The sequence below is a fragment of the Oncorhynchus kisutch genome, linkage group LG2 (genome assembly GCF_002021735.2).
Source record: "Oncorhynchus kisutch isolate 150728-3 linkage group LG2, Okis_V2, whole genome shotgun sequence".
NCBI lineage: Eukaryota > Metazoa > Chordata > Actinopteri > Salmoniformes > Salmonidae > Oncorhynchus > Oncorhynchus kisutch.
The window spans coordinates 55,237,193-55,259,567 of NC_034175.2; the positions used below are offsets into that span (position 1 = coordinate 55,237,193).

General features: G+C 42.4%; 1 protein-coding gene across 2 annotated transcripts in view; it reads right to left on the minus strand.

Moving 5' to 3' along the window:
- Positions 1-22,375, minus strand: part of LOC109868385 (zinc finger protein 385B) — a 126,061-nt gene that overhangs the window by 11,749 nt on the left and 91,937 nt on the right. For both annotated transcript variants that reach the window (XM_031797785.1, XM_020457908.2), the window contains one exon: positions 1,991-2,180. In XM_031797785.1, the coding sequence (XP_031653645.1) occupies positions 1,991-2,180 (190 nt within the window). The remainder of the gene's footprint in view (positions 1-1,990; positions 2,181-22,375) is intronic.

Consider the following 22,375-nt stretch of genomic DNA (forward strand, 5'->3'; position numbering starts at 1 on the left):
TACCATACATCTGGTATATTCTGACTATATTCACCTATACATTAGACATGAAATATTATCGTCTTTTCCCTATACAAGACTGAAGCATGGAGAGGAATGGATGATATACAAAACGGAAGCATGAGAGGAATGGATGACATACAAGACTGAAGCATGGAGAGGAATGGATGACAAAAAAGACTGAAGCATGGAGAGGAATGGATGACATACAAGACTGAAGCATGGAGAGGAATGGATGACAAACAGGACTGAAGCATGGAGAGGAATGGATGATATACAAGACTGAAGCAAGGAGAGGAATGGATGACATACAAGACTGAAGCATGAGAGAAATGGATGACATACAAGACTGAAGCATGGAGAGGAATGGATGACATACAAGACTGAAGCATGGAGAGGAATGGCTAACAAACAAAACTGAAGCATGGAGAGGAATGGATGACAAACAAGACTGAACCATGGAGAGGAATGGATGACAAACAAGACTGAAGCAGGGAGAGGAATGGATGACATACAAGACTGAAGCATGGAGAGGCATGGATGATATACAAAACGGAAGCATGAGAGGAATGGATGACATACAAGACTGAAGCATGGAGAGGAATGGATGACAAAAAAGACTGAAGCATGGAGAGGAATGGATGACAAACAAGACTGAAGCATGGAGAGGAATGGATGACATACAAGACTGAAGCATGGAGAGGAATGGATGACAAAAAAGACTGAAGCATGGAGAGGAATGGATGACATACAAGACTGAAGCATGGAGAGGAATGGATGACATACAAGGCTGAAGCATGGAGAGGAATGGATGACAAACAAGACTGAAGCAGGGAGAGGAATGGATGACATACAAGACTGAAGCATGGAGAGGAATGGATGACAAACGAGACTGAAGCAGGGAGAGGAATGGATGACATACAAGACTGAAGCATGGAGAGGAATGGATGACAAACAAGACTGAAGCATGGAGAGGAATGGATGACATACAAGACTGAAGCATGGAGAGGAATGGATGACAAAAAAGACTGAAGCATGGAGAGGAATGGATGACATACAAGACTGAAGCATGGAGAGGAATGGATGACATACAAGGCTGAAGCATGGAGAGGAATGGATGACAAACAAGACTGAAGCAGGGAGAGGAATGGATGACATACAAGACTGAAGCATGGAGAGGAATGGATGACAAACAAGACTGAAGCATGGAGAGGAATGGATGACAAACAAGACTGAAGCATGGAGAGGAATGGATGACATACAAGACTGAAGCATGGAGAGGAATGGATGACATACGAATGAAGCATGGAGAGGAATGGATGACATGCAAGAATGAAGCAGGGAGAGGAATGGATGACATACGAATGAAGCACGGAGAGGAATGGATGACATGCAAGAATGAAGCAGGGAGAGGAATGGATGACATACAAGAATGAAGCATGGAGAGGAATGGATGACATACAAGACTGAATCATGGAGAGGAATGGATGACAAACAAGACTGAAGCATGGAGAGGAATGGATGACAAACAAGACTGAAGCATGGAGAGGAATGGATGACATACAAGACTGAAGCATGGAGAGGAATGGATGACATACGAATGAAGCATGGAGAGGAATGGATGACATGCAAGAATGAAGCAGGGAGAGGAATGGATGACATACGAATGAAGCACGGAGAGGAATGGATGACATGCAAGAATGAAGCAGGGAGAGGAATGGATGACATACAAGAATGAAGCATGGAGAGGAATGGATGACATACAAGACTGAAGCATGGAGAGGAATGGATGACAAACAAGACTGAAGCATGGAGAGGAATGGATAACATAGAAGACTGAAGCATGGAGAGGAATGGATGACATGCAAGACTAAATCATGGAGAGGAATGGATAACATAGAAGACTGAAGCATGGAGAGGAATGGATGACATGCAAGACTAAATCATGGAGAGGAATGGATGACATACAAGACCAAAAGTTTCCATATACCTGATTTGTCAGAGTTGCTTGCCATGACAGAGTTGGGTGAGGTGGTGGTGGTGATTTTCATTGCACTGTCCAGGGAAGGAGGAAGAGTAGGAGGAGGCGGGGAACTCTTGGGCGGCTTATTCTTAGTGTTCTCCTGTGCTTTGAGCTTCTTGGCATGTTTACTGCCTTTGTAGTGCGCCTCGGCTTGGCTCTAGAAGGAGAACAAATGAACCATGCAATCAGGCTCGTTTCTCACACAACGGGTCTTAGTCTCACATCATGGACTGCAATCACACACGCGGGGGCATACACAGACACACAGGCACACAGACACACAGGCACAGGCACACAGACACACAGACACACAGGCACACAGACACACAGGCACACAGACACACAGACACACACACACACACACACACACACAAAAAAAAACTCTTTACTTTGTAACAGAGTGTTCACCTTGTAAAACCAGTTTACAACCAAAGTATTACAATGTGTAGTATACACTGTTTAGGGAGAGTGCTGTGTGAAGGTATTTGTGGACATTGTTGTGAGATGGGTGTTAATGAGAGTTAAGGAGAGACTAAACAAGAACAAGCTGAGAGTCTCTGGGGGAGTAACCTTAACACACACACTCTTCAATCACTCCGAGGAAAAACACAGCTTTCAATAGGTAGGCCCAATCAGAGGGAAAATGAGAGAGATGCTTGAAAGTGTTTGATTTGTAGAGCAGATCAGGATATTAGGATTTTCATAAAGCCGATGGGAGGAAGTTGTGTGTGTGTGTGTGTGTGAGAGAGAGAGAGAGAGAGAGCTTTAGACTAAATGTATTCTTGGTAAGAAAATAAATTAAATGCAATCTAGTGACTGAGTATTATAGACACTCTGCTTGCTTAGGGAGTACCGCTTCCTCTTGATCCTTGCTAGCACACGTGACTGCCCTCCTTGACAACGTACCAACCATTTGAGCTATTGAAAAACATCTAATTAGCTAGCTCCATCCGTGACATTTCAAGCTAGCAGTGGAGTGAGCTTACACCTGGCAAACCGGTGCGCCTGGCACCTACTACCATACCCTGTTCAAAGCAGGTGTTCTTAATGTTTGTACACTCAGTGTATTTCAGGGGTGGGTAAACTACAGGGGGAGGGGCATACTAGATAGAAAGTATGTAGAAATTATAAATAGACATATATTTTCAAATAACTGCCCTTTTTCTGGCACACAAATTGATGTATATATATACAGTACCATTCAAAGGTTTGACACACACAATATGTAACAGACATATTTCAACATCAACTGTTCAGAGGAGACTGTGTGAATCAGGCCCTTTTGGTTGAATTGTTGCAAAGAAACCAATACTAAAGGACACCAATAAGAAGAAGAGACTTGCTTGAGCCAAGAAACACAAGCAATGGACATTAGACCGGTGGAAATCTGTCCTTTGGTCTGATGAGTCCAAATTTGAGATTTGTGGTTCCAACTGCCGTGTCTTTGTGAGACACAGAGTAGGTGAATGGATGATTTCCGCATGTGTTGTTCCCACCGTGAAGCATGGAGGAGGAGGTTTGATGATGCTTTGCTGGTGACACTGTCTGTGATTTATTTAGAATTCAAGGCACACTTAACCAGCATGGCTACCACAGGATTCTGCAATTATACGCCATCCCATCTGGTTTGCGCTTAGTGGGGTGGGTGGCAGGTAGCATAGTGGTTAGAGCGTTGGACGATCAAATCCCCGAGCTGACATGGTAAAAATCTGTCGTTCTGCCCCTGAACAAGGCACTGTTCCTAGGCCGTCATTTAAAATAAGAATTTGTTCTTAACTGACTTGCCTGATTAAATAAAGGTCAAATCAATTTTTAAAAATTCAACAGGACAATGATCCAAAACACACCTCCAGGCTGTATAAGGGCTATTTGACCAAGAAGGTGAGTGATGGAGTGCTGCATCAGATGACCTAGCCTCCACAATCACCTTACCTCAACCCAATTGAGATGGTTTGGGATGAGTTGGACCGCAGAATGAAAGAAAAGCAGCCAACAAGTGTTCAGCATATTTGGAAACTCCTTCAAGATTGTTGGAAAAGCATTCCTCGTGAAGCTGGTTGAGAGAATGCCAAGAGTGTGAAAAGCTGTCATCAAGGCAAAGGGTGGCTACTTTGAAACATCTAAAATGTATATTTGTATTTGTTTAACACTTTTTTGGTTGCTACATGTTTCCATGTGTTATTTCATAGTTTTGATGTCTTCACTATTGTTCTACAATGTGGAAAATAGTAAAAATAAAGAAAAACCCTTGAATGAGTAGGAGTGTCCATCGCTGTAATTGGTAGTTACAGTCTTGTCCCACCTCTGCAACTCCCAAAGGGACTCAGGAGAGGCAAGGGTCGAGAGCCATGCGTCTCCCGAAACACGACCCCTCCAAGCCACACTGCTCTTGACACACTGCCCGCTAAACCCGGAAGCTAGTCGCCCCAATGTGTCGGAGGAAACGATAAGGAGTCGCTAGAGCGCAATGGGACAAGGACATCCCAGTCGGTCAAACCCTCCCCTAACCCGGACGATGCTGGGCCAGTTGTGTGCTGCCTCATGGATCTCCCGGTCACGGCCGGCTACGACACAGCCCGGGATCAAACCTCGATCTGTAGTGACGCCTCTAGCACTGCAATGCCGTGATTTAGACTGCTGCACCACTTGGGAGGCCCTGCAAATTGATTTTGATGGACAAATGGGTCAAGAAAAAAATCTGTTGGGCCTCGGTTGAATTATTTGTCAAATACAATATTTGTCATGGCATTTTTCTTGAACCATGATCCTCTTCTATGAGATGGAAGACTCCGGCCTCAATTACTTTTAAAGGTATATGATCCTAGTCATCACACGTATATCTTTCAAATCCCTGTGGCTATAGGAAAGGATTACTGCCGCTACCTTGCTCTCAAACCAAGTTGCATCATTTGAGGATGCAAACTGAAGTGAAGATATCCCTGTGCTTATAACATTTACAGAAAACCCATAGGTATCCATGGAAATTCAGAACCTCCAACCAGGAGTAAGAATTATTTTTCGAGAAAGTCATTGAGTTGTGGGCACATGAGTCACTTGTGAAATTAGATTATTGCTGTGACTCAAGTGTTGCATCCCCAATGACACCCTATGGGCCCTGGTCAAAAGTAGTGCACTATATAGGGAATAGGGTGCCATTGGGAATGTAAACAAGATGATTCACCCATACTTCCCGGGGTGACCACAAGTCAGATGGAACACTAGCGGAAATGGAAAATCAAGTGTTTTCTCTGTCACAGATCAAATTAGACACAATATGTGTGTGTGTGTGTGTGTGTGTGGTGTGTGTATGAATGAGAGAAGGGTTTAAAGATCTGCTTTCCTGATAAGTGTTATTTTCACCTCATTCTCAGCCCTCAGATTTCAATATTTTTTCGAAGAAAGCATTTATGAATAGATATAGTGGAACGATCCTTTAATAATAGATGTTTTGCAAAGATAAGATAATTAACAACTGAAAGAGTACCAGATGAGAGTACACACTAGAAAAAGGCTAATATACTGTCGATACAGAGAGCGAGTAAACCTGTCTGGCACACTATTACAACCTGTCTTTGGATCACAATGACTAGAGTTTGCATTTGTTCTCCATTACAGACACCTGAGGTTCAATATACAGTACATTATGTCAGCAATCTGAGGAGTAGCAGACAGATTTTATAGAGACATTTATAGCTTGAGGGCCGAGCGCCAGTCTCATGAATGGAGTTGGCCCGATGCTCTTGAAAACCAACCTCTTTCTCAGCATTTCTCTCTCTCTCTCTCTCTCTCTCTCTCTCTCTCTCTCTCTCTCTCTCTCTCTTTCTTGCACTCTGCATCACTCACCCCCATTCTTTTTCACTTATCATACCCTCTCTTCCAAACCCCCCCCACCCCCCACTCCCCCTCCATCCCTCCCTCCCCCCTCTCTTTCTTTCTCTATTTTCCTGTCTGCTTCACTACATTGTTCCCCCCACGCCTGTCTAGTCCATGTTTCCTACATGGTACTGCTAAACAGTCAGTGACAGCCATCCTATGACTGTTCTGTTCTGCAGTACTGCTGCTTTCCTTGCATGCTCATGACACACTCACTCCTGTACTGCAGTGGCTTCCGGATGCCTTTGCTGTGTGTGTGTGTGTGTGTGTGTGTGTGTGTGTGTGTGTGTGTGTGTGTGTGTGTGTGTGTGTGTGTGTGTGTGTGTGTGTGTGTGTGTGTGTGTGTGTGTGTGTGTTTGCGTGAGCGCGTGCATGCGTGGGTGAGTGTATGTGTGTTTGTATGTGTGTTTGTGTGTGTGTATGTGTGCAGCCCTATATCCCCAGACTGAATCACTGACTATCTAAGATGAATCAGCCAATTATGCACTATGAGTGTTCAGGTTTTCACGCCAGCTGTCACAACTTATACCTTTCTCTCTCAGTTCACCACTGTCACAGTCACAGAGCATATCCAGTCATCTAACCTCACCTTGGTGCCATAACTCCTTCCCAAAAACTGTTGGTCTAGATACTGTAATGTTGGTGTAGACTTTAGCCCTGGCAGACACCATGTCAATCTAAACACGTATTGGTTACTCAATAACTGTTACTGCTTGACCAAATAAATATAAAATAAAACCTGATAGACTTAATAAAAGTTCATTGAAAAAAGAATGTGCCATGATTTCTACATTTGCAGTGTGTTATGGTATTATAGCTGTTTTCTTTTCCACTCTTAGTGAGGCAACTAGATAGGGTCGGCAGATGTGTGTGGTGTTGTGGCCTAGTTAAGTTGGGCTTTCAGCAACAACTAATCTGGACATATTCATTATGATGAGAACTCCAGTGAGTATGCATTACACATAAAAACATACACTTGAAACTTGGTTTCTCTTTGTGGGATATATTATTGGTGTGTTTGTCTGTTTCTTTCCCAGTCTCATTGAGGCTATAATTGAGGAGCAGATGCTGTGTTGTGGCATAGTTTTCTCATGTTTTATATTCCCACACTATGAGGTTGGAATAATACTGTGAAATTGTGAACCCTTTTAGTGTAAGAGCTCTTTGAAAAGATCGCTTGACATTTCAGCCTGATTTGGTGGGATGGAGTGTTGGCCTGCCTTGTGACATCAACAGTGGTAAATGTAGTAAATGAGGCCTAATAGGTCAATAAGAAAGACAGTTCCCAACCTCGCTAGTTGTCAATTTTCCCCTCTCCACTCATCCCACTCCCAGAACATTTTAATTGAAAACAATCACAGTAAGGTACCTAATTGTTACCCAGAAATGATTTGATATTGAGATAAAAATGGATACATTGGATCTTTAAAGATAGGCTTAATCTGGAGTGGCCTGGCATTTGGGTCTTTTTTTACTCCACTATGTTTTCCTCAGAAACCAAATATCATCCTGTTAAGTGTTAAGAAACACCCACTAAATTAATCATAGCTAATTAAAATGAATTGCTCACTGGAAGGAAACCTCTGAAACAAGGACAGAAAGATGGTGTATATGTCCCAAACGGCACCCTATTCCCTATATAGTGCACTACTTTTGAACAGAGTCCTAAGGGCCCTGGTGAAAAATAGTGCACTCTACAGAGAATAGGGTGCCATTTGGGACGTAGGTATCACCTCTCGTTTTCCAGCCTCCTCCACTTATCTTGTTACCTTTAACTCTTCTAATGCTCTCCTTGGCCTTGGTAATCATGTTAATGTAGGAGGCAAAGCACCAACACACAACATTAAGCAATCTTTACACTGACAATACCCAGCAGCAGTACTACTACTAGCAGACATGGGTTCAACTACTATTGAAAACTTTCAAATACTTTAAGTGTTTGCTTTAGCCTGCCTGGCTGCTTTGCTTTCATCTCCATTATTTGTATCTGTCTCTTCAATTTAGCCCAAAATGGTTGAGGAAAAGAGGTCAGGGTATCATCAAGAGGTACTGACCATTATATTCATGTCTGTCTTCTCTCTTCCCTGAAGCTTAACTGTACTCATTTAATATTGGTCCGACTTCAAACATACACTTCTTATGATATTCTCTCTCCTTCTCTCTAAGTTTCTTCAACTACCAGTAACCAATCTGAAACAACAGCGGGAGAACTAAAAAGGAACATGGTGCAACATACTGGTGAGTGTAGTCTAGATAGGGTTATGTCAGTAAAGTTGGTAGCCAATGTGTTCATGTTTAATTTCTATTGCAAAATACTGCATCGAAAGGCTCTTTAACAAAGTAAGGAAAAAAACAGAATATGTAAATATTTTATAAACCTGTCAGTTTGCCTATGGGTTTAACCTCAAGCATGACTACTCAATTAAAATGATTCATTAAATAAAAAATACATATTTATTTTATAGAGGCTACACATAAACCACTGCTGGACACATTAATCAGAAGCCCTTACTAATATGAGTAATTTCTAAATGTGTGTCCCAAATGGCACCCTATTCCCTATAAAGTGTTGACTATGAAGAGTTTAGGGTACCATTTCAGACGCAGACCTAAACCTCTGGCTCATAAAATGTTCTACAGATGTAGAATCTTCATTGGATTACCCTGTTGCAGGAGAACATTTCTGAAATGCAGGAAATGTAAAACTTGTAGTGTTGTTGAGGTTTAAAAAGTTTGGGATTTACACTTTGAAATTTCAGACTTGATTTTCCCTTATGGAAAATGTATCAACCCCTACAGAAGTGTCCATGAATTATAATCCACACAGTAATTTACATTTCCTGTTGCTGCAAGATTATTTTTCTGCTGTAGCAAACTTCTCCAATTCAGATCCTACATCTGTAATTGAGGACATTAAGTACCACAGACTTTGACTTGAATGCTCTTTTACAGTCATAATGTAAGGGCTAACTAAGCTTGTATGGAAACGTAATAGGCCTAAACTCAATTTCTAAATCTGTGTATTCAGGGTCAAAAATGTCCTTAAAGGGTAGCAAGGCTTGATGTGAAATACAATAACAATGCACTAAAAACCTAACAAACATCAGAGATAGCTACCACACTGTAAACAGTGTCAGGTGACACATTGGGTTTAAAGATGGTGGCAATTCTAAATGCCTTTCCATTTAAGCAATAAAAAAACCTGTGAACAGTTTACGCTTAATATTTCAAGATTTCATTCATGTTATCTACAGAATTGGCAACAATTTAATTATTTATTTTTTTGCCGATGTTTACTGAGACCGGTCATATTCATCAGTAATTCTGCTCTCTTGCACACTCAGACAAGTGTTCTGAAATCGGAGTAGATAGCCAGAGTGAATTTACGAATGCACCCCTAGTGAGTGCATTTTATTTGCTGTGCTGTGTGCTCACTACACGGTTACCTAGCGACAGGCCTTCCTGAATACAGAACAGTACTGTATATTTAACAGCTGTTTTCTCATTCTATTGTAGAATTATATCGCTCCTTAGCTGGAAACAAAAGCTCTGTGTCTGCATCCCAAATTGCACCCTACTCACAAATACTGCACCATAGGGCGTTGACCAAAAGTAGTGTACTAGGCAGGGAATTGGGTGCCATTTGGGACAGACACTATGAGAAATTGTTCCTCACTTGAAACTCCATTAGAATCTCATCATGGAGGTGCTCCGGCGCCCGTAGGCGTCTGCTCCTCTCCTCTCGTTGCCCCTCTGGCTCCAGGATTGGATGACACAGAGACGCTATAACAGCTACAGCTACAGCACTCCGAATAATACAAGGTCTTAAATTACACTCCTCAGTTTTACACTCACAGCAGCAGCAGGATGGGGATGGAGAGGCGTTGGTGCTTTAATGAGCCCTGCTTGAGACATAAGTCTTTCCTGCACTGCATAAGCAACAAGGCAGACAACCATCAGAGTGACAGTACTAAGAGGACATGAGGTTTTAATGTAACACCATCAAAAGAAAGTACAGTGTGGGTAATCATGTTTCCTTTAAGCCACTTTGTTATCTAATCCAAGAGGGCATTCCAAATAACACCATGTTCCCTTTATAGTGCACCTTTTTCAAAACAGGGCCCATAGGGCTCTGGCCATAAGTAGTGTACTATATTTGGATTAGGGTGCCATTTGGGAGACAGACCAAGGCTTACTTAAAGCACTTTCTATTTCCTCCAATGTGTGATGACGAGTGCATAGGAAATCCCAATGCACATCACCTTCAATGTACTGGGCCCAAATAATTCCTGTGTGTTATGACCAACAAAAGAATAACAAGAACAGGTATGCTGTGCCTTTATACAGTACAGAGAGTGGCAAATGTTTGACAGAGGATTAAGGTATAATTTCATATTAAATATTATATTAAAGGGCCAAAACGATCTGACACTTCAACAGGGCCTTCTCTTTAGGTTAACAGAGTGGTGAGAGTAGGGTTGAATAGAGGGAACTGGGTTCAATCATATCAAACTTTATTTGTCACATGCGCCGAATGCAACAAGTGTAGACCTTACCATGAAATGCATACTTACAAGCCCTTAACGAACACTGCAGTTCAAGAAGAGTTAAGAAAATATTGACCAAATAAAAGGTAACACAATTAAAAGCATGACGTGAAATGGAACTGTTAAATGATATGCCTCTCTAAATCTGCTTTCTCTATGGCCTTCTCTCTGCTATCTGCATGATCAATCATCAACGCTCAGGTTGGGGACAGACAGCGCATCTTAGTAGGCTATGGAGCGCAGTCCACAATGCAACTATCATCTTATCATCTTCTTTCTCCTCACAGGTAGGCCTACATTTGCTGCAGCATAGCCTATGCTACAGTAGGATAATATAAGGACTGAATGCGTGTCTAATATACACATCTCCATCTGTCACTTAATTTTTTTATTGTAAAGATACTTTTAAAAATATTTGCAGCTGAAGAGTTATATAACAATATACCACTCGAGTATCATTGCTTCAACTCAGTGCGTACTTGAGCACTCTGTTATTCTCTCTCTCCATCAACTCCATTCAAATTGAATCCAAAATAATCCTGTTCGAGATTTAGATATATATTATATATGTAAACAGAGCATTGCATGTTTTCTCCCATCTTCATGGTTTGAACGAGGTGCGTAATTCCAGTCCGTATAATACAATACACTACATTAATCCAGTACACACTCAAATGTATTAGCCTACTGAAGCTTGTTTCATTTATTTACCCAAGACAGAATAGCCACTTCTATGGCCTTTTATGTTTTTCTGTCGTGCATCACCATAGGGTATGTACTGGATGGTGGCACAATCATTTGGGCTTTTTTTGGGCTTGGGCTCATAAAATGTCTTTAATGTAGGGCTCATAAAATGTCCATAATGTTTGGCTCTAGAAGAAAATGAAACGCACACCTATATAGGAAAGGTTCTGGCTGGTGGAGTAGAAAACGTAAAAATAAAGGAGAGCCGCACACTCTAGGAGCTCAGATGCAAAAAATGTAATATCCAACGTTTCAACAGGCAAGCTGTCTGATGAAGACAGCTTGCCTGTCGAATCGGACAGGGGGGCGGTATTGAGTAGCTTGGATGAATAAGGTGCCCAGAGTAAATTGCCTGCTACTCTGTCCCAGATGCTAATATATGCATATTATTAGTAGTAGTATTGGATAGAAAACACTCTGAAGTTTCTATTACTGTTTGAATGATGTCTGTGAGTATAACAGAACTCATATGGCAAGCGAAAACCTGAGAAAAAACAGGAAGTGGGAAAACTGAGGCTTGTAGTTTTTTAACTCAGCCCCTATTGTAGATACAGTGGGATATTGGTTATGTTGCACTTCCTAAGGCTTTCACTAGATGTCAACAGTCTTTAGAACTTTGTTTGAGGATGCTACTGTGAAGTGGGACCGAATGAGAGAGGAATGAGCCAGGTGTCTAGCAGAGTGCCACAGGCTCTGAGGCGTGGTTACGAGAGAGTTAGCTCTCGTTCCATTGCTTTTCTACAGACAGCAATTCTCCGGTTGGAACATTATTGAAGATTTATGATAAAAACATCCTAAAGATTGATTTTATATAGTTTGACAAGTTTCTACGGGCTGTAACGGAACTTTTTGAACTTTTCGTCCGACGTTCGGCTGGATCTGAATGCGCTTTTGGATTTGTTTACCAAACGCCCTAACAAAAGAAGCTATTTGGACATAAATGATGGACATTATCGAAGAAAACAAACGTTTATTGTGCATTTTGATGAAGATCATCAAAGGTAAGTGAATATTTATAATGCTATTTCTGACTAATGTTGACCACCCAATATGGCAGATATCTTTTTGGCTGCTTTGTTGTCTGAACGCTGTACTCAGATTATTGCATGGTTTGCTTTTTCCGTAATTTAAAAAAAAAATCTGACACAGCGGTTGCATTAAGGAGAAGTATATCTCTAATTCCATGTATAACATTTGTATTTTCATCAACAATTATAATGTGTATTTCTGTAAATAGATGTGGCTCTCTGCACAATCACTGCATGTTTTAGAACTACTGAACGTAATGCGCCGATGTAAAATTAGATTTTTTTATATAAATATGCACTTTATCGAACAAAACATACATGTATTGTGTAACATGAAGTCCTATGAGTGTCATTTGATGAAGATCATCAAAGGTTAGTGATTAATTTTATCTCTTTGTGCTTTTTGTGACTGGAAAAATGGCTGTGTTTTTCTGTGAGTTGGTGGTGACCTAACATAATCGTTTGTGGTGCTTTTGCTGTAAGGCATTTTTCAAATCAAACACTGTGGCTGGATTAATGAGAATTTTATCTTTAAAATGGTGTAAAATACTTGTATGCTTGAGGAATTTTAATTCTGAGATTTTTTGTTGTTTTTAATTTGGCGCCCTGCAGTTTCACTGCCTGTTGGCGACATGGGACGTTACTGTCCCACATATCCCAGAGAGGTTAAAAAATAAAGGAGAGCCGCACACTCTAGGAGCTCAGATGCAAAAAATGAAACGTCTCGAAACATTGGCTATTACATTGTTTGCTTTTGAGCTCCTAGAGTGTGCGGCTCTCCTTTATTTATAATGTTTGGCTCGTCAGGCTCAGGTAGCTGTCACATCAGCTTTCGCATTGACTCCCCCTCCTGTCCAGCTCAGGCATTCGGCATCCAGCTGCTGCCTAACCTGCTGCCTGCAAACGCCCTTCACTCATCAACCCCGGACTTGTCTCATCATCATTACACACACCTGGTTCCAATCCCCACTCTATCACTGTATACTGTATATACTCCCTCTGTTATTTGTATTTGTCAGTCATTGTAAATGTTACTTGTTTTCCTGAGAGGAATCTCTCCTACAATTTCCTGAGTACTTTATTATTTTGCACTTTTGGATTCGTCCCGCTTTTAAATATGGTGCTTTAAAAAATTCCGTAGTTCTAAACCTGCGACTGCCTCCTGCCTACTCCTCTCTACACTTGTGACAGAATGACCGACCCAAGAGAATAGGAAGCAGCAGGACATCCCGACCTCTCCGCTATAGGAGCAAAGCTCTTATACCATGACCCGTGCCTGGAGCAACTACGAGGTGCTCCAGACCGTATGCCAGCTGCAGGCTACACCATCACCTTCCCAGCTCCCCGCGGTCGGTCCAGCCACCCCACCACCATCTACATCACCTGATCTGATCAGCAACGTCCACCTGCCCCTCCTAGAGTGGTTTGATGGCACCCCAGCTCACTGTAGTGGGTTTCTCCTGCAGTGTGACCTCCACTTTGCCCGTCATGCTGGGACGGCCTGAGAGGTACAAGTTGGCCTCGGTGATCTCTGTGCTGACAGGCCGAGCTCTCCCATCTGGGAGAGGGACGGTCCAGAAGTGCATTCCTATGAGCGCTTCACCCAACTCTTCCGTGCCTTTTTCGACCACCCTACAGAGGGCCGAGAGGGAGGTGAGCGTCTCCTCCGTCTACGCCAGGGGTCCAGGACAGCATCTGCGTCCACTGGCTGGAACGACTAGGCCCTGTTGACGGTTTTCCGCAGCAGGCTACAGGCGGACGTCCAGACCCGATCTGGCATGTTGCAATGAGGACCTCAAGCTGGACCAGCTCATCGCCATGGCCATGGGCTCTGGTAGTCTTTAATAGTTGATTCTAAGATTTGTATTTGATCATGTATATGTTTTTGCTGTTTGTTCTTTGTTATAGAGCCAAAACGATTGGAGAAGTGGTTTACCCATACATCTCCATTTTGGATAGATAATTCCTTGTGTTTGTTTAGTGTCTTCCAATTTTCCCAGACGTGGTTAGTCTATGGATTCTTCAATTATATTGAGCTGAATTCTGACGTGCTGTTCCTCCTTTTTCCGTAGTGTATTTCTGTATTGTTTTAGTGATTCACCATAGACTCAGGTTTCCTAGGTCTCTGTTTTTGGTAGAACAGGTTTCTCAATTTCTTTCTTAGGTTTTTGCATTCTTCATCAAACCATTTGTCATTGTTCATATTCTTTGGTATTCTGTTTGAAATTTTTAGATTTGATTGGGAAGCTATCAAAGGTCAAATATATATTTTATATTTTCTACTGCCAAGTTTACACCTTCACTATTACAGTGGAATGTTTTGTCCAGGAAATTGTCTAAAAGGGACTGAATTTGTTGTTGCCTAATTGTTTTTTGGTAGGTTTCCACAATACATTCCTTCCATCTATAGCATTTCTTAATATTACTCAGTTCCTTTGGATTTGATGCCTCATGACTGAGTATCACTCTGTTCAAGTAAACTGTGATTTTGCTGTGATCTGATAGGGGTGTCAGTGGCCTGACTGTGATCGCTCTGAGAGACCCCGGGTTGAGGTCAGTGATAAAGTAGTCTATAGTACAACTGCCAAGAGATGAGCTATAGGTGTACCTACCATAGGAGCCCCTCAAAGCCTACCATTTACGATGTACATACCCAGCATGCGACAGAGCTGCAGGCGTTGTGACCCGTTTTTGTTGGTTATGTTGTCATAGTTGTGCATATGGGGGAGGGAATGCTGTCAACTCCAGGCAAGTGTTTGTCCCCCTGTGTGCTGAGGGTGTCAGGTTTGTGTCTGGTTCTGGCATTTACAGTTGAAATCGGAAGTTTACATACAAGATGGCGTAGCAGTCGGACGTGTGTTTTTGCCTTGTCCCTTCCTTTCCCTTGTAAACATTGTTGTTTTTCCCCCGTTTTTTTCCCGTATATACAGTGGGGAGAACAAGTATTTGATACACTAACGATTTTGCAGGTTTTCCTACTTACAAAGCATGTAGAGGTCTGTAATTTTTTATCATAGGTACACTTCAACTGTGAGAGACGGAATCTAAAACAAAAATCCAGAAAATCACGTTGTATGATTTTTAAGTAATTAATTTGCATTTTATTGCATGACATAAGTATTTGATCACCTAACAACCAGTAAGAATTCCGGCTCTTACAGACCTGTTAGTTTTTCTTTAAGAAGCCCTCCTGTTCTCCACTCATTACCTGTATTAACTGCACCTGTTTGAACTCGTTACCTGTATAAAAGAGACCTGTCCACACACTCCACAGACTCCAACCTCAACCTCTCCACAATGGCCAAGATCATAAAGCTGTGTAAGGACATCAGGGATAAAATTGTAGCCCTGCACAAGGCTGGGATGGGCTACAGGACAATAGGCAAGGAGCTTGGTGAGAAGGCAACAACTGTTGGCGCAATTATTAGAAAATGGAAGAAGTTCAAGATGACGGTCAATCACCCTCGGTCTGGGGCTCCATGCAAGATCTCACCTCGTGGGGCCTCAATGATCATGAGGAAGGTGAGGGATCAGCCCAGAACTACACGGCAGGACCATAAACCACTACTTGGGCTACAATACCTCTTTTTGCCAACTGGCCTGGACCCCGCCGACTCAGCACGACTGGACCACCGACGTGATTCGTCCAATGGGGTTTTTCTCTACTGGCTCCGCCGACGCTTTGTCCCCTGAAATCCCATCCGCTAGCATGCTAGCCGCGCCCTGCTAGCTGTCCAGAGCACATGGGACTGTTAGCTTAAGAGGCCCACCGGACAAATTCTTTGGCCACTATACCTATTCTGCCAATTGGTCTGGTTTACCACACGGAGTTCTGCTGATCCGTCTGCAGCAGTAATAGGACGAGGGGGCCACAACAGACTTTCTTCTGTCGCAACGTCCCTCCAAGGCCCTTCTGTCAGCTTGCTAGCCCCGGCCCGCAAGCTGCCTGAAGCCACTCACTGGACTCCTATGATCACTCGGCTACGCATGCCTCTCGCTAATGTCAATATGCCTTGTCCATTGCTGTTTTGGTTAGAATTTAATGCCTTATTTCACTGTAGAGCCTCTAGCCCTGCTCAATCCGCCTTATTTAACATTTCAGTTCCACCTACCACACATGCAGTGATATCACCTGGTGTAAATTATATTTCTAGGGACAATATCTCTTTCATCATCACCCTATGCACAGGTTTACCCTCACTGTATTCCTAACTATAAAATTTTCTGACAAGATAGAACTGCCAAATGGCGGTGTTGCAATCTACTGCAGAGATAGCCTGCAGAGTTCTGTCTTACTATCCAGGTCTGTACCCAAACAATTCAAGCCTCTACTTTTAAAATACCACCTTTCCAGACACACAGTTTCCCCCATCTATCTTCAGAGCTTGTGCAGGAGAGCTTGTGCTGCTAGGTAACCTAAACTGGGACATGCTTAACACCCCGGCCATCCTACAATCTAAGCTTGATGCCCTCAATCTCTCACAAATTATCAATGAACTCACCAGGTACAACCCCAAATCCGCAAACACTGGCACCCTCATTGATATCATCCTAACCAAATTGCCCTACAAATATACCTCTGCTGTTTTTAACACAGATCTCAGCGATCACCAACTACTTCTCTGATAGAGTTCAGTGTGTCATTGCCTGCATCCATAACGGATCTGTGGTCAAACGACCACCCCTCATCACTATCAAACACTCCCTAAAACACTTCAGCGAGCAGGCCTTCCTAATCGACCTGGCCTGGGTATCCTGGAAGGATATTGACCTCATCCCGTCAGAGGATGCCTGGTCATTCTATAAAAGTGCCTTCCTCAAAAGTGCCTTCCTCATCTTAAATAAGCATGCCCCTTTCAAAAAATGTAGAACCAGGAACAGATATAGCCCTTGGTCCTCTCCAGACCTGACTGCCCTTGACCAGCACAAAAACATCCTGTGGTGTTCTGCATTAGCATCGAATAGCCCCGTGATATGCAGATTTTCAGGGAAGTTAGGACCAAATATACACAGGCAGTTAGGAAAGCTAAGGCCTTTTCAAGCATAAATTTGCATCCTGTAGCACAAACTCAAAAAAGTTCTGGGACACTGTAAAGTCCATGGAGAATAAAAGCACCTCCTCCCAGCTGCCCACTGCACTGAGGCTAGGAAACACTGTCACCACTGAAAAATCCACTATAATTGAGAATTTCAATAAGCATTTCTCTACGGCTGGCCATGCTTTCCACCTGGCAACCCCAACCCTGTCAACAGCCCTGCACTCCTCACAGCAACTCGCCCAAGCCTCCCCCATTTCTCCTTCACCCCAATCCAGATAGCTAATGTTCTTAAAGAACTGCAAAACCTGGACCCCTACAAATCAGCTAGACAATCTGAACCCTCTCTTTTTAAAGTTATCTTCCAAAACTGTTGCAGCCCCTATTACTAGCCTGTTCAACCTCTCTTTTGTATCGTTTGAGATTCCCAAAGATTGGAAAGCTGCCACAGTCATCCCCCTCTTCAAAGGGGGAGACACTCTAGACCCAAATTGCTACAGACCTATTTCTATCCTACCCTGCCTTCTTCGAAAGCCTGGTCAACAAACAGATTACCGACCATTTCAAATCCCACCGTACTTTCCCCGCTATGCAATCTGGTTTCAGAGCTGGTCATGGGTGCACCTCAGCGACGCTCAAGGTCCTAAACTGCCATTGATAATAGACATTACTGTGCAGCAGTATTCATCGACCTGGCCAAGGCTTTCGTCTCTGTCAATCACCACATTATTATTGGCAGACTCAACAGCCTTGGTTTCACAAATGATTGCCTCGCCTGGTTCACCAACTACTTCTCTGATCGAGTTCAGTGTGTCAAATCGGAGGGCCTGTTGTCCGGACCTCTGGCAGTCTCTATGGGGGTGACACAGGGTTAAATTCTCGGGCCGACTCTCTTCTCTGTATACATCAATGATGTCGCTCTTGCTGCTGGGGATTCTCTGATCCACCTCTATGCAGACTTCACCATTCTATATTCTTCTGTCCCTCCTTTGGACACTTTTAACTAACCTCCAGACAAGCTTCAATGCCATACAACACTCCTTCCGTGGCCTCCAAATGCTCTTAAATGCAAGTAAAACTAAATGCAAGCTCTTCAACCGATCACTGCCCGCACCTGCCCGCCTGTCCAGCATCACTACTCTGGACGGCTCTGACTTAGAATATGTGGACTACAGACTCACATTAAGCATCTCCAATCCAAAATTAAATCTAGAATCGGCTTCCTATTTCGCAACAAGGCATCCTTCACTCATGCTGCCAAACATACCCTCGTAAAACTGACCATCCTACCGATCCTCGACTTCGGCAATGTCATTTTAAAATAGCCTCCGACACTCTACTCAATAAATTGGATGCAGTCTATCACAGTGCCATCCATTGTCACCAAAGCCCCATATATTACCCACCACTGCGACCTGTATGCTCTCGTTGGCTGGCCATCGCTTCAAACTCGTCGCAAAACCCACTGGCTCCAGGTCCTCTACAAGTCTCTGCTAGGTAAAGCCCCACCTTATCTCAGCTCACTGGTCACCATAGCAGCACCCACCCGTAGAACGCGCTCCAGCAGGAATATCTCACTGGTCACCCCCAAAGCCAATTCCTCTTTGGCCGCCTTTCCTTCCAGTTCTCTGCTGCCAATGACTGGAACAAACTGCAAAAATCACTGAAGCTCGAGACCCATATCTCCCTCACCAGCTTTAAGCACCAGCTGTCAGAGCAGCTCACAGATCACTGCACCTGTACATAGCCCGTCTGTAAACAGCCCATCCAACTACCTCATCCCCATACTGTATTTATTTATTTAGCTTGCTCCTTTGCACCCCAGTATCTCTACTTGCACATTCATCTTCTGCACATCTACCATTCCAGTGTTGTCACGGCTCTCGTCTGAATGAGGATCGGACCAAAACGCAGCGTGGTAAGTGTTCATGATTCTTTATTACTCAAAAACACTCAAACAAAAATAACAAATTGAAAAAACAAAACAGTTCTGTCAGGCGCAGACACTAAACAGAAAATAACTACCCACAAAACACAGGTGGGAAAAAGGCTGCCTAAGTATGACTCCCAATCAGAGCCAACGATAGCTGCCTCTGATTGGGAACCACACTCGGCCAAAAACAAGAAATAGAAAACAAAGTAATAAAGAACCTAGAATGCCTATCCTAGTCACACCCTGGCCTAACCAAAATAGAGAATCTAATTGCTATATTGTAATTACTTCGCCACCATGGCCTATTTATTGCCTTACCTCCCTTATCTTACCTCATTTCCACTCACTATATAGATGTTTCTTTTTTCTACTGTATTATTGACTGTATGTTTGTTTATTCCATGTGTAACTCTGTTGTATGTGTCGAACTGCTATGCTTTATCTTGGCCAGGTCGCAGTTGTAAATGAGAACTTGTTCTCAACTAGCCTACCTGGTTAAATAAATAAAACATAGGTTGGAGTCATTGAAACTCATTTTTCAACCACTCCACAAACTTCTTGCTAACAAACTATCGTTTTGGCACGTCGGTTAGGACATCTATTTTGTGCATGACACAAGTCATTTTTTCCAACAATTGTTTACAAACATATTATTCACTTAAATTCACTGTATCACAATAACAGATTATGTGGATATATTGAAGTAACATCTCAAGACATCAGTCAGGAAGTTAAAGCTTGGTCGCAAATGGGTCTTCCAAATGGACAATGACCCCAAGCATACTTCCAAAGTTGTGGCAAAATGGCTTAGGGACAACAAAGTCAAGTTATTAGAGTGGCCATCACAAAGCTCTGACCTCAAGCCTATAGAAAATTTGTAGGCAGAACTGAAAAAGCGTGTGCAAGCAAGGAGGCCTACAGACCTGACTCAGTTACACCAGCTCTGTCAAGAGGAACGGGACAAAATTCACCCAACTTATTGTGGGAAGCTTGTGGAAGGCTACCTGAATCATTTGACCCAAGTTAAACAATTTAAAGGCAATGCTACCAAATACTAATTGAGTGTATGTAAACTTCTGACCCACTGTGAATGTGATGAAATAAATAAAAGCTGAAATAAATCATTCTCTATACTATTATTCTGACATTTCACATTCTTAAAATAAAGTGGTGATCCTTACTGACCTAATTGACTCACGTTTTAATGACTCCAACCTAAGTGTATGTAAACTTCTGACTTCATCTGTACATATGACATTTGAAATGTTTTTATTCTTTTTGAACAAGCCCTATGGGCCCTGGACAAAAGTAATCTACTTTATATGGCATAGGATGCCATTGGGGATAAACCCTGTGTCTTGTTTCATCGCTTTGAGGAAACCTTTCCTCAATTACTTTTCACAGTGGGTCCCCTCTATCAGAGTGGGCTCTCTGCCACCCCAATATCATTAATCTCCCATTATAATACCTTAATCAAGGCCAGCAGAGGGAAACAACATGGCAATACAGGAAGTAATTACCACTTCCCTATGGGGGGAGAACAGACCACAACAGACTGGCCACACAGTTGGTTACCTCGGCATCAAGAACCAAATCTCCTGTGTTCTGTACAGTTCGTAGATGAAAATGTTTTGTCTGTCATGGGATACTACATAATAGGCCTTGTTTTTTTGTGTCCACCTGTACTATTTGGTCTTCAACACTTTTCCCATGGGATACTACAGAAGCCCTGTTTATACCTGCTGCTAACATGTGTCCTTCGTCCTCATCTTGTGCTGATCTTTCCCATTTACACTTATAAGATCTGATCACAAACAGTTCATAATGCATCTTTTAATCATCTACACCAGTCTAAAAATGTGGGCACGATCAGAATGTGGACAAGATCAGGAAAAAAGATGCATGTTAGAACCAGGTATAAACAAGGCTAGACTACCACAGTCTGGCCGCACAGTAGGACACACGGTGCTTGTCTAAACTAAAAATATCCTCCTGCGCTGTCGGGTACAACAGAGCTCAAACAGTCTGGTCACACAGAAGGCTATGTAATGTCCAGTGGAGGCTCCTCAGAGGAGGAAGGGGAGGACCATCCTCCCAGTGAAATTTCATAAAAATAAAAAGAGTAAAAATGTTATCGTTTTTAGATAAAACTATATTAAATTTTTATTTTATTTATTTTATTTCACCTTTATTTAACCAGGTAGGCTAGTTGAGAACAGTTCTCATTTGAAACTGCGACCTGACCAAGATAAAGCATAGCAGTGTGAACAGACAACACAGAGTTACACATGGAGTAAACAATTAACAAGTCAATAACACAGTAGAAAAAAAGGGGAGTCTATATACATTGTGTGCAAAAGGCATGAGGAGGTAGGCGAATAATTACAATTTTGAAGATTAACACTGGAGTGATAACTGATCAAATATATTATGTCATCAAATAATTGATTAAAAAACACTGTTTTGCAATGGTAGCACAATGGTAGCACCATTGTGTAGCCAGAGGACATCTAGCGTCTGTCCTCCTCTGGCTATATTGTCTTCAATACAAAACCTAGGAGGCTCGTAGGCCTCACCCCCTTCCATAGACATACATGGTAGTTATGTCCACCCCCGGAGGATATCCTCCAACCAATCAAAGCTTTTGCAGTATGAACTGACATGGTGTCCATCCAATCATAGAATTAGGATCATAGAATTAACCTATTGAGTGGTATTGGGATTGTGCCACAGATTAAGTGAAAAGTGATAGTTGAGCATTTTTGGGATATTATTCAATAAAATTAAAAAAATCTAATTACAGGAGGCTGAGGAGGTATATTATAAATAGTTTTCTTGGTTTTAGAACTTTATTTTTGTGTCCATTTAGTGCAATTTATAAAAATGTTCCTTGCCATCTCCAGTAGCTAGATAGCTACCAGCGTGAGTGTTCAGTTTTCTGCGGCAGAATGGTAGAATGGCCAATGCTGCCCTAAAATATTGTGGACTTTTTGTTGAAGAACCTCTTACACTCTCTGGGGTACACAGAAAAGGTGAGAATTAAAAGTGAGGGTCGACCTTTGCCTGAGATCAGTTTCATGAAGAAGGATGAAAGTTGAGGGTGTTCAATAACAACTGGTATCAAAAGTATAGCTGGTTAACAGGGAGCCTTTCATCAAGCCGCCTGTATTGCTGGCCTTGCCTTCATTTTT